This window comes from Pteropus alecto, unplaced genomic scaffold, assembly GCF_000325575.1.
Source record: "Pteropus alecto unplaced genomic scaffold, ASM32557v1 scaffold25, whole genome shotgun sequence".
In the NCBI taxonomy this organism is placed as follows: domain Eukaryota; kingdom Metazoa; phylum Chordata; class Mammalia; order Chiroptera; family Pteropodidae; genus Pteropus; species Pteropus alecto.
In genome coordinates this window covers 13,562,766-13,576,422 of record NW_006441955.1, presented here as the reverse complement: position 1 = coordinate 13,576,422, position 13,657 = coordinate 13,562,766, and the positions used below count along the sequence as shown (strand labels likewise).

General features: G+C 33.8%; 2 protein-coding genes across 10 annotated transcripts in view; one reads left to right on the top strand and one right to left on the bottom strand.

Annotated features, from left to right (window-relative positions):
- Positions 1-3,396, bottom strand: part of EFCAB7 (EF-hand calcium binding domain 7) — a 36,318-nt gene extending 32,922 nt beyond the window's left edge. For both annotated transcript variants that reach the window (XM_015595119.2, XM_025052024.1), the window contains exons 1-2: positions 3,106-3,396; positions 913-1,100 (exon numbers count right to left, since the gene is read on the bottom strand). In XM_015595119.2, coding sequence (XP_015450605.2) covers positions 913-1,099 — 187 coding nt within the window. In that variant the 5' untranslated portion in view covers position 1,100; positions 3,106-3,396. The remainder of the gene's footprint in view (positions 1-912; positions 1,101-3,105) is intronic.
- A 71-nt stretch (positions 3,397-3,467) lies between these two features.
- Positions 3,468-13,657, top strand: part of ITGB3BP (integrin subunit beta 3 binding protein) — a 53,001-nt gene continuing 42,811 nt past the window's right edge. For 7 of the 8 annotated variants that reach the window (XM_025052033.1, XM_025052034.1, XM_025052030.1 and 4 more), the window contains exons 1-2: positions 3,497-3,613; positions 11,382-11,424. Coding sequence is in view for 1 of the 8 variants with exons in the window: in XM_006919272.3 (XP_006919334.1) it covers positions 3,605-3,609; positions 11,382-11,424 (48 nt within the window). In the remaining 7 variants the exon portion in view is untranslated. Of the gene's footprint in view, positions 3,614-11,381; positions 11,425-13,657 lie in introns of all 8 variants that reach the window. The other variant, XM_006919272.3, reaches the window with a different exon arrangement.

The window sequence follows — 13,657 nt, the reverse complement described above, 5'->3', positions numbered from 1 at the left end:
GTCATAGTAGCGGAAGGCATGTTAAACTTTTAAACTTAGTAGATTTTTGTGATCTCAGCCCATTTTCAAAAGAATAAAGAGAAAAGACTAAAACTATAGTTTATAGTAAAATATAATCTTACTAAAATAAAATCTTTTCAATTTTCATATTCTCCAAAACGAATTTTCTCAAATAGAGATTTCATACAAACCCGAGACATTGCAAAATTATGTCAGATTTCTTATTTAAGGAAACTGCGTCTAAGGATGGCAAAATAACTCATAATTTCTCTACTTACAAAGTTAACCTTTACGAAAATAACATGAGTATTCAGTGTTATCTGGTATTGTTGTTTACCACTCTCAAGACTAAAGACCTCCAAGTCATTGGATACACCTGGCAAGGACCAAATTCATTTTTGGGGGGATATTTGCAATCAGAGGAATATGATAATAGAGAGAAGTAATAAAAGATCATTCCCCTCCTCTTCCACAAAAATCAAAACAAAACCAGAACTATTAATTCTCTTTTCAAATTTCACTTATTTCCTAATACTTTTACAATCATTCACCCCATTTTTATATATCCTTTACATTTTCATAGTATAGGTTAAATTCAGAGTAGTGATTCAAATAACAAACATGTTTTAATTCTATTGTTATAAATCTTAAAGTACTAAAATGAGAATTAAAAAAATATTTTTAAGTAATTGATGGAAGCTTTAAAAATACTATTCTAGTCTGTATAAACATTGAAATTTTTATTTTGAAGGTCCTAGGATACGTAACTATATAAAATGGCACAATAACATAAGTAGTAGTTCCATTGTTCAAATCACTAAAATTCAACAACATAATTCTAATTTCAGTCTTTCTGCTCTATTAACTTTCAATAAATAAGGCAAAATAATTAATTTAAAAAATTATTTTTACCTAAGTAAAGTTGCTCTTTAGAAATAATGTTTTCTAAGCTGCTTTTGAAAACAGTTAAATAGGCAGCTCTACAATTCATATAAAATATTTCCTCTTCAGTTAGTGGAAATTTCTTTGTTTGAGGACTCTCTGAAAGTGTTGATTTCTGAGTGGAGAAAGCTGCATCACTTCCAGGACTGGTGGCCATTCTATGAGAAAATAATTTAAAAATTTAGTTTAGTCAATGTTAATCCCCTAAAATGCAAATGGTACATTGCCTTTCAAATGGGAAAATCAAGACATTAAAGTTTATATATGTGGGGAAAAAAAACATGAACATCACATATGCATAATGTTGTATTATATGTTAAACTAGGACAAGCCTCTGGTGATACATGTATGTGTGTGTGTGTATGTGTGTGTGTGTGTATATATATGTGTGTACATATATATATACACACATATATATACACACACACACATATATATGTATATATGTACATATATACTTATATATTTACACACACATATACCAAAAGAACAAAGCCAAAACAAAGATGTAACATTAATACAAAAGAAGAATCATAGGGCAAAAAAAAACCCCCAAACAAAAAAAAACCCCACACATCTATTCTCACAAAATAGGACAGTCATTTGACACTCTTTGTAGGGTTGTCATGAGAATTAAATAAGTTAATACATGTGAAGCATATAGAACAGCACTTGGCACAAATTAAGCACTAAATAAACTATAGATAGAGTGAAATTCCATAGTAATTAGAATGTGGATATAATATGATAGGCAGTCGGCATCAATGTCTACAGCAGGATCAACCAGGTCATATTCACATCTGAATAATGTGGCCCACATTTTAAATGAATTAATTTTTAAAATTCCATTTATAGTGTTACCATGAGATTTTACCGTGTTCCATTACTAATAATAATGTTTGGGGTTTATATAGCACCTCTGCTCATAAGAGCTTAAAGAAATGTCACACACTACGATTTATCCCTACCTACTACAATAGTGAGGTATTTTTTTTGTCCATTTTACAGATAAGGAAATCGAAGGACACAGTGTCACCAAGCTAATAATAGTAAGTAGCAAAAGGCAGTAAATTTCTATAACAGTTTCTTCTTTATTAATGTGAATGAAAGCTTCTTGTACAATAGTTACTATGAGGCACTAAATTGTGCTGGTGGTCTAACGGTTTCCAACATTATTTTACCCAGCTTTGACTTTTAAAAATACATTCCAATCTAATAAATTTAATATTTCAAGTTCAACAATAAGACGACACAGGTAGGGTCCCCTTCAGGACTCATTGGATTCTTACTCAAGAGGCCTAAATCACTTGCACCTTCTTGAATTATATAGGTCTTTTACACTTGGGAAAGAAAGATAATCGCTTATCATGGATGAAGTACCCTATTTATAATACACAGACCGCCTGCCTGACACTTTCATATTACACCAGATTTAGAAGGACCCCATAGGGATGTGGAGTCACAGTCTGGTTACTGCAAATTGGTGTCACTATAATTAAGCATCAGAGTTTTAAACACATATGCGTACACTTATCTCCTCAAAAATGTGAAAAAAACCGTTCCAAATAAGGGAGAATTAATGTTAATTTTGCAGCAAGCAATTAAAAATGTAAGTATTTTTTTAGGATTGTCGTCGAATGCTCTTTCCAAATAAGGTCACTCCCCCTCGTGGAAATCCCACGGCAGAATTGTTTCAGAATTCTGTTCTTTCCTTTTCTGTGACGAGAGACTAAACTGAAGCTTAAATATATAATTGCACCCCCTCAGGCTCGGAAACCTCCTTCATTTAAAACTCCAGCCGGATACTCAGACAGGGGCCTACAGAGTACACTGCAGCAAACGGCTCCATAAATAACCAGCCACATAATAGCAAGAAAAATAAACTAACAAGTGCCTATGGCTTTTAAAGGGCCAAGTGAAAACAGAGTGCCGGCCATCCAGTCACCGTCCCTACACAGCGATATATGTTCACAACTGATCTCGGGCAATAGCTCCCTATTTTTGTATTCCTCTGGGCATAAAAGTGCGTTTACAGGTACGTTTTAGGTACCTACATGGACCAAGTGTTAGTACGACATAGGAGTAAAAGAAGCAGGTGGGAGAAAAGGAAGCCGAACAGAAAAAAGCGGAACGGGCAAAGATAGACAGCGAGCTGATTGCTACCTAATTCCAGCTCACAAACGAGGAACCGCAGCCTGTTTTCTGCACGGATTCCACAACCAGCTCACGGCAGTCGGACAGACCTCGGCCTTTCTTTAATTACCATGGCAACTGCACTTCTCCACCACCGGAAATAAAATGCAGAGCACCTCCCGAAACGGTCCGGCTAGAAATATGCGGATCGTTAATCCACAGTGAACGGAGACGGTTCTATCGTTCCTCTATTGGGGACCGTTATGGCCAGAATCGTGAGAGAGGGTCCTGTATTGCACTGGCAAAGAGACTGGATGCGGTCCTAGATGGAGACTCCCTTCTTCCCCGCATGCACTCGGATCCCTTGTCGCGGAGACTTTGTTTCCGGTGGGCCCCGTTAAGTGTGACACGACGCCGAGCGCCCGCAGGCCCGCGCTTTTTAGGCTTCTGCGTTTTCTTCTGAAGGTTGTTGGTTTTCGGAAGGAATTGCTCAGTTCGTTCCCGTGGCGGTGGTTCCCTGATTGTCGAAATGCCGTAGGTACCTCCTCCCCAAGTATTGTTGTTTGGGCTCCTTCGTGAGCAAGAAGAGCAGATATTATGTGCCTCAGTATTCTTTTTTGTTTTTCTACTTTTCTGAGTATAAACTTGTCTGCTTCGACGGTTCCTGGTGCTTGGTACCATCAACCCACCTCTTCATCTTCTAGCCCTAGTAATCTTGTAGTCTTTGTCCAGATTCTCCCAGGCTTTTGACAGATTTTATAGACTGTGGGCTATATTTAGTGATGTATTTAATGCTTGAAATAATTTCAAATTTGGTTAACGTACCGAGACTGGAACAGTAGATTGAAATACGCTGTATAATTTGATAAAGCCCTTTAGTGCCTGTGTTAGTGTGGTGAATTCACATAAACTTGTGGGAAAACTCAAGGACTGGGTCTCTGACCTGGATTCCAGCTCTCAAAGGAGGAAGTGTAGCCAATTCTGGACTTCAATTTTCATATTACTGCCCTGTAGGAACTTTTTTAAGTTCAATAAAGAATTTTTCTTTAGGGCGGGGTGATTAAGATCTAACACGTGAAATTATCAAGTTGTCCCTTGTCCCCAAGTTGACTTATGTACCCCTTCCTGTGCACTTCTAGAGTAACCTTTTCCTCTGTTATTTTCAGGTGTGAGCCAAATGCAAAGTAACACAGTGGAGGAAATATTTGTATCAAATAGGAATTAACATTAAAGTGGAAAGATGTAAATCTTTATGATTTACATTTAACAATTTACCTACATTTTCTCACTGAATCCTAAAAAGGAATTTGGGAGGTAGGGGCTGCCATTATCTATACTTTCCAGATATGGAAACTCAGCACTTAATTTGGTGTCCTACATACTGGTTGTTTATACATCTGTGTTTCACTTACATCCTTAAAAGATATGGATTATTGAAGAGATTTTCCTTTCCCCAGAATTAAGCAAAAAGACTTATCTCTCTACTGCTGCACGAGAAAAAAAAACCAGTTAGCTCTTTTGTGAAGTTGCATGGATAATGTAGCAAAATCCCTGTTAAGCAGCAATACAATGAAAACTGGTGTGTATTTGCTTAATAAGTGGTGACACTTCCTGAACTATGGTCCTGTTCTGTTATAGGTAGTGGGAAACCAAAGAACTATTAAAAGTGGAATTTTAGGACAACTTTCAAAAATACATTAACAGGTACATATTAGGAGAGTTTGTGGTAAATATATTTTGACAATAAATACATGACCTTAAAGTTGAGGCTGACATCAAAGGACACATATCCAACATAGAATTTATACTTAGAATATATAAAGAACTCTTACAACTTAACAGTAAAAAGATAAAAACCTTATTAAAATAATATCAAAGACTTGAACCATTACCTAATAAAAGTTATACGAATGGCAAGTAAGTATGTTGTTAGACCAGGAAAATGAAAATTAAAACTATATTGAAATGCTGTTTAACACCCAGTGGAATGACTGTATATACAGCTTCATTTTAAGAATACTAGGTGAATACTGAATCTTAGTAAATAGATTTGTTTTGCACAGAGGTATGGGTTAGCACTTATGAAACTAGTTTCTGTGTATTCTAGGCTTGAGCAAATAATAGGTATTGAAGATAATGGGATCTTGGTTTTCACTGTTGGATAGACAAATTTAAAATATTTTGGCTTAGTATTGGAAATATCACTATGAAATCATAGATTTATATATATGTACATATATAAATACAAGTAGATAGAAGTGTGTGTGTGTGTGTTTTCTGTTTTAGCTCTGTCCATTGTAAGCAATGACAGAAGTAGCAGTGAACACAAGTATTGCCCAGATCTTGATTTCTAAATACCATTATCCACAGGAAACTGAGTTTCGTTGAAACAAAAGCTACTTCTAGAGCCCAGACAATATTTTTTGTGCTAGAAAGTAAGGAGTGGTCAAAGAATTACAGGTACATAGGGTACACTGGAGGTGGTGTGAAATGATAGAATTAGAAAATCACCAATGGCTCTTTAAAAGTATTCAGAGAAAGTTTGATATGAAACAAGATATTTACATACAAGTTTTCTTATTGCATTGGAGAAAACTGGCAAATAACATCTTAATGAGCAAAACACATACATATCACTAATGTTGTGACAAAGCAGTGTCATGTGTCTCAAGTTATGCCCTCTAAAGGATGCATCATCACTTCTGTGATATTTATGCCAAAAAATACTTAACTTCATTATGGGGAAATATCAAATAAACCCAAATTGACAGATATTCTACAAAAATAGCTGGTTTATACTCTTGAAAAATGTTAATATCAAGAAAAGGAAAGGTTGAGGAACTATTCTGCATTAAGGGAGACCAAAGATATGGTAAGTCTGGATGAAGGATAAAAAGAACTCTTATTCCTAGAACCTTTTTTAAGTTTAAAATTATATAAAAATTGTTACAAAAAAACCTCATCAAATTGTTTTAAAAAGTACTAATGATGAGTTAAACAGTAAGTTAGACACAGTCGAAGAAAGAATTAGATAACTGGGAGATAAATCTGAAGAAATTGCCAAAAATATACCAATGATAAGATATAGGAGTTTAGAGATATGGAAAATGAGACGAGAAAGTCTAAAATTACTTCTATATGAAGTCTCAGAAAAGTAGAATAAAGACGAGTCAATATTTGAAGAGATTATGGCTTAGATTTTTCCAGAACTATTAAGACACAGATCCATAGAAGAGACTATTTCAGAGACCATGTTTATATGATATCCTTTGGGAACCTGCATTTAAACTACCTTAAATAAGATTGGAGGATCATAAAAATTAAAAGAAATATATTCTTGGATTTGAGACTGAGGTTTTAAATTAAAAATAAATATAATTAATTAAATAAACCATTAATTTATATAACAGCTTTGTGCCTATCACTGTGTCAGGCTTTGGGGATTCAAATGTGAACAGATACTATACCTTTCTAGGAGTTTTAATTTTAGTGGGAGAGGTAGTTCAAGTGTTTTTAGAACTCATAACCTACCGGTGAACAGACAGGGTGCTAATGATATAAATATCTTAGTCTAGGGAAAAAAGACTAACATAAGTAGACTATTTCAGCATAATAAGTTTAGTGAGAGACATGCACAAGTGCTATAGGTATAGACCGAAAAGATTCTTAGTGCAAACTGGACATTGTCAGGAAAAGCTTAGAAATGGTTGTGCTGAAATCTCAAAGAATGGGTAGCATCAATATTTATTATTTTTATGTTGTGAAATTACATATAAGAAAGTATGTAAAATATTATCCATCTGCCATACTTAATTCTGATAAACCTATTTAGCCTTTTCAATAGACTCTTTTAAAGGGCTTATATTTTTTATGTATATGTATGTGTGATGATACTTGTTTATATGTTTCTCATAGAAGGTAATAATAATGAATATTTTATTAATGTTCATTTTTGAGAGTACCCATTTAGGAGTGAAATGATTTTATGGCATTTCTCATTTTATTCCACCCAAAGAACATCTCACCCCCATCTATCATAGGGTCACAATTCCCAAATATATCCTTTTCGCTTTTGTAAGAATTCTTCAACTAATTCTTTATTAATGTTTTAATAAAGAAGCTTTTGACACCATAAGTATGTTTCCTAATAACTGGGTAAGTTTTCGACTCTTTTTGTCATGAAGAATAACAGGTTTAATCGTTTAGGTGCCTTCACATGGTGACCATATTTTTACATGTAGTGATGTTCCTACTCACCCATGCTGTGATAGTGAGTTAGTTATTGTGTAAATACTTGAATGTTGAACACAAAAGAGCATAGGCTTGAATGAAAGGGAGAATGCAAAGAGGATGTAGGAGAATTTTTTCCCTTCTTTGCTCTTTCCTATACATAGAATGGTAAAAAATCATTTTAGATATGTCAATTTACACCCAAAGAGTCACATGGAATGTGGATTTGGCCATTGCCTTTCATTAGAGGATTCCTAAGTATTTCATAAGCATACTTAATAATCCTAGACACTCTTGTGAAGTAGTTGGCAATATTCTCCATTATAGTGAGGAATAAATGGCAGCACTGACACACTAAGTAATGTTTTTATTTTCCATTTGGAAATTTCCTACTAGTTTACAGGCCAGGATTATAAACTTTATGAAGCTTAGTGAGATTATGTTATTTGCCCAATCTTTGTGGAAGAATTTGACATTGTATCAAGACTCCTGAGTCTTATTTGCTTTACTAAGTTTATCTTTCTCCCCCCTCCCACAGACACTCTTACCTTCAGCTTAGCTAGTTAAAATTATATTTAATCCAATGTTTTGAAAATCCTATAAGAGAACCTCAAATCATGTAATTTCGTGAGTTTTTGAGATGTCATTCCTGGTTCTTAATTAGGAATCAAGTGAAAGTTTGCTTTTTAAAGAATTTCTTTTGTGTTAGAACATACATAACAAAATTTACCATTTTAACCATTTTTTATTAAGTGTATTAGGGTAACATTGGCTAATAAAATTATATAGGTTTCAAGTGTGTAATTCAGTCATACATCATATGTATATTGCATTATGTGTTCACCACCCACAGTTAAATTTCTTTCCGTCACTATATATTTGACCCTCTTTACCTTTAATTACCTCCTTCTGGTAACCACTGAGCTGTTGTTGGTCTTCATGCTTTCAGTTTGATATCCCACCTTCATTAACTTTTTAAGTATACAGTTCTGTGGCATTAAGTACATTCACATTGTTGTACAACAATCACCATTGTTCATCTCCAAAACTTTTTTCATCTTGCAAAACTGAAACTTTGTACCCATTAACTAACTCCTTATTCACTCCTCTTCCCATTCCCTGGCAACCGCCTTTCTATTTTCTGTCATTATGAATTTAATTACTTAAAGTAGCTCATTTGAGTGGAAGTATATAGTATTTGTCCTTTTGTGATGGCTTGTTTCACTTAGCGTAATGTCCTCAGGGTTCATCTAGGTTGTAGCATGTGTCAGAATTTCCTTTTTAAGTCTGAATAATATTCCATTATGTCCATGTATATGTGCACGTGTGTGTGTGTTTATACAACATTTTGTTTACTCATTCACCTGTTGATTGACATTTGGCATTTTCACTTTTTGGCTATTGCGGATACTACAGCTATGAACATGGGTGTACAAATATCTATTCAGGTCCCTGATTTCATTTGGATATATACCCAGAAGTGGAATTGCTGGATTGTGTGATAATTCTATGTTTAATTTTTGAGGAACCACTAAAGTTTCACACAGCAGCTGTACCATTTTACAATCCCACCAGCAGTGCACAAGGGTTCCAGTTTCTCCACATCCTGGCCAACACTTATTTTCTGTTTTCTTGATAGTTGCCAAAGTAGTAAAGTTGTATCTCATTAAGATTCTGATTTGTATTTCCTTAATATTAGTGCTACTTTTAATATTAGTGATGTCGAGCATCTTATTTTGTGTTTATTGGCCATTTGTGTATCTTTGGAGAATTTTCTATTTGAGTTCTTTGCCTATTTTTGAATACCCAATTTTTTTTAAACCAAGGTAGTAACCATACAAGCTGCTTATAACTTTACAGAGATATATCACTTATAATTGCTAACTAATACTGATGGCAAGTGAGTAAATACTTAGGAAAATGTCCCATATGTCTAATCGAGTTTTGCCTGTTCTTTATAGTATATTTTTCATCCATCTCTTCTTCTCTGTTCCTATTAACATCATCCTAATCTGTTTGACATAATCTCATACTTGTATTACAGATGTACCTGGGTGAAAGAGCAGGTAAAAAAGGGGGGATGGTAAAAGTATATACTAGGTACTTAATTTAATAATAGATATCTTGACGATAGGATCCATTCTAATAGAATAGTAAGAATAGATGGTCATAAATTCCTCTAAAGTAGTTATGCCAAAAAGTAGATTCATTCTTCATTACCTCTTCTTTAGCTTCTCCCCCTCAGTTCAACAAAGATTTATTATGCATAGGATCTGAGATCTGAGTTTCTCTCACTCAAGCTATGTGACAGTAGACAACTCACATCACCTGGTCCCTATTGGCTGAATGAAATGATTTATGTTTCTCCTACTCTTGCTTATTAAATTTCTTGTGAGTCTTGTAAATACTATCAGCTTTTGGTTATTAGATGCCTTAATTATATGAAAACCACATTTCCCATAATAAATCATGTTTTTAGAGTCTCACTAAACTGTTCAACTGGGAGTAAACAGTCTAACTCTGCTCACTTTCTTGTTTACTTTTACATATTTCCTTGGACTGCTTAGATCAACCTAGGACCTAAACTGGAAACTTTTAAATCCAAACATTTAGTTTCTTTCTCTAGGGAATTAGCCATCAATAATAAAGCAGAAATGTTTTGAACATTTTGAACAGTTAACAGGATGACGCTTGTTTCTTTCTAAAAGATGGTATTGCATCTTAACAGCATTTGAAAACAAAAGATAAAAAAATGCCATACTGCATACTTTTAGTTTTTGATTTTTACTTTTGAAGTTTTATAAACTGCCAGAACATCTCACACACCTGAATAGGGTTATATATATTCCGAAGCTAAATATAAATACTTTTTTTGGATTATCTGTCATTTTTATTTGTTTGTATCTCTCTCGTTACTTCATTGAGAATTCACATTAAATTGATTTCAAGTAGACTTCTAAAAGATATAATTCTTTAAACCATTTTAATTTATCTTAAGAAATAATGTGATAGGCTAATGCAGATATAATAGCAAAATTAAGTGAACTCTTTTTAGATAAAATTTTTGTATTTAATGTTTACTGCTCAGTAATTTTTGTAAATTGCCCATCTATTTTTTCTCGCTCCTGTCACTTGTTTGAAAGTCATTTATGAATAGTCATTTCTAGGTTGTATAAGCTATTTTGTTTCTTTTCTATACTGCAACCTTTATAATACAATCTATTTCTCCTAATGCTTCAATTCTCTAATATTTTAAATAATAATTTCTATTTTACAGGAATCAAGAAAGTACTTTTAATGCTGTATTTGTCACTGGGAAAACTAGTTTTAATTTATATTGACCTTTTTCTCCTTTGAGCATTTAGTCTGCATTCAATAAAATGTTGATGGCTGCTCTTTAGAAGACAGCTCTATGAAATAAAGTATTATAAATATTCAGCTTCCCTTTCTAAGCATTGTCACCAACAGCTGGGCATCCAGTTTAGCAGAACAGATTTTGCACAGAGAGAGCCTGGCATGTTCCTGAATCAGTTTAGTGAAGGAGACAAAAAATAGTTTCATATGGATTGGGGACTTATAAAGACATAGAGCATCTGTTCCTCAGTTAAGTCATAGTCTGGTAGCACTGAATCATGTTTAAAGCTAGAATAATGTGCAAAACTTTTTTCACCTTGCTCATACCTTTATTTTAATACCTAGTGTATTTGTGCAAATAATATACTTTCAACATTTCCATTGAAAGTATGTAAATTGTTCTTATGTATAATTTATTATTAGCGGTATCTTAAAACAGTAATTTTTTACTAAGATTATTTTATAATATGATTAATTATTGAATTGTATGATAGTACATATATAAAACCACATATGCATAAAAATAACCATTTAAATATTTAATTATGATTCTATCTTGAAATATGCTATTTAAAAAAAAAGAGTCATCATGGTGAAAATTGCTTTCTTCATATCATTCTACTTGGTGAAAGTAACTTAGAGTCTTCAAATATATATTACTCTTAAATATTTGGCTAGTTAAAACATTAAATCTAAATTTTCTTTAAACACTTCGTTTTCAGTGTTAAAAGATCACTGAAGTTGGATGGTCTCTTAGGAGCAAATGTAAGTATTACTGGTATGTAATTATGAAATTGTGTTCTTAATTTTTTAACAGCTAATTTACCTTTTTTTTTTTTTTTTACTAACTATAAAAACTATCAAAACCATTATGACATAATTGTAATTGGTATACCATTTTCTGCATCTAATGTATTTTTGCATATATTATGTATGAAGTTCCTGGCTAGCTTGAGGTTTTCATTTAAGAGGCAAGTTATTTAGAAACCTTAATGAAATAATTTAGTAGAAATTAATTCACTATTTGTAGAAACAAATATTCTACCACTTAAATACGTAAGAAACAATATAGAACAATGGCAGTGCTTTAATTTCATTCTATAATCTGCTAAATTGAAATAAAAACATTCACAGCATTTTTATATCAAAAATGTAATTACCTCCTTCAGCTATGCTGGCATGATTAAACAATAAAATACTAACACTGTAATAAATTTTACCATGGTTGTCACAATAAAAATAAAATTGTACTGTTGCTATTACTTTTTGTAAATGTAGTCATAGCACATTCCCAGTGCCAGCATTTCATGACATATGTTAGTTTATTACCTTTTCATACCAATATGAATTTAGATACAAACACTAATACTGAAATACTTATGGCCTCAGTAATCTTAAGTGCAGATAAATTGATGAGAAAGTAAAAAAAAAAACAAATAGCTAGTCAATAAATAGGCTCTTACAAAATCCCATGTGAGAATGCCATTTCAAGAAATGGTTTTATACGAAATTCTTTTTTGGAAGACTCACTGGTATTTAATAGTTTACCATTTTAAAAACTTCCTAGGTGCTTTTTAAAAAAATTTAAACAAAGGTGGCAAAATACTGCAGTGCTACTAAAAAAATCATTAGCGGTGTAATTAGCAATTTAGAGTACCATTATCCAACTTGCTCTGTACAGAATGCAGCTGTGACTGCAATTCTGCATCTGTTTCTTTGGTCAGAATGGTATTTTGGTAGATGAGTAGTCCAGCTTGAAATGAAATACTGTTCTTTCCTGTCCCCAAACTGTTCTTTGGGAAATGGTAACATTATTTGAATGGAAAAGAATGGCCATTTTGAAATTCATCCTCTTTGTGAAGTACAATTGTCGTCATGGCAGGCTCTCTATCCATTTTTTTTCCCCCAGATTAGGCTGTATCAAACTAGCCAGTGCCACAGCTAATATCCTGTATTAGAAAAATACATTGTTATGTTTGGCCCAATTCTGTACCTTTAAACCAATTGACTTAGCTTGGTACCACATGGCCACCACCTGCTAAATACCAGTTCTTGGCCGCCTAGCCTGGGCCTTCACCATCTCCTATTTACAAATCTATTTCTGGTATTTTCAGCTTTTGTACTCTGCCTCATCATTTGTTTGCAGCTCTATATTCACATCTTCAATCTGACATCTTTTGCCCTGGTGCTAAGTCTAAGCTTCTCTCCTCAGCTACATGTATGCTTCCATCTACCCCAGGAACTTAGCCCTGAAGCAGCCAGGTTCCCAAGATCTACTCACGTGCCAGTTATCCCATTGAGGCTGCCTTAGCCCATGCAAAGGAAAATTAGACATTCAAAGCTATAATTCTGAATATGTAATTACTATGAAGCTACAGAGGAACTCGTAGGAACTTTGTGGTCATTTTGCCTTACCAACATGAAGTTGAAGAAAGATTTTGGCGTTCAAGGAAAGGAGATGACACATGTGCCAATTAGTTGAAGTGAAGCTTGTTCATCCTAATCTACTGCTATTTCCTCTCTCAGAGATGTTGGGAACTCCCATATCTCAGGGTTCCCAAAACAGCTACAGATCTTGGAGATTAATGCTCTATGATGTTGGGGCAAGTCTGAAAAAGTCATTTTCTTTATGATTCTCCTAATGGGGGAAGCAGAGACATGGATAATCCTGTGACCTTCCTTTAATACATAGACTGTACACCGCAAGTTCCACTTCTTCCTGAACCTTCCAAATTGTTGAGGGGTAGTGGGGAGTGATGAAGGTTTCAGTTTATCATCACCTAAAGTATTTGGGCTGCTCAAGTTATTGCTCTCCAACCACTGTTTCTCGATGAATTTTTAGAAGCATAGATGAGTTATTTATTACAGACTGCCACCGATAGCAGCTCAGATGAATTTATCAGGACAACTGACTGCCTGGTCATAGATCTAGCCTGCTTGACCCAATCTCTCAGGCCACCTCAGAGAAGGAATAGAAGCAGCAAATGCTACAGATGGG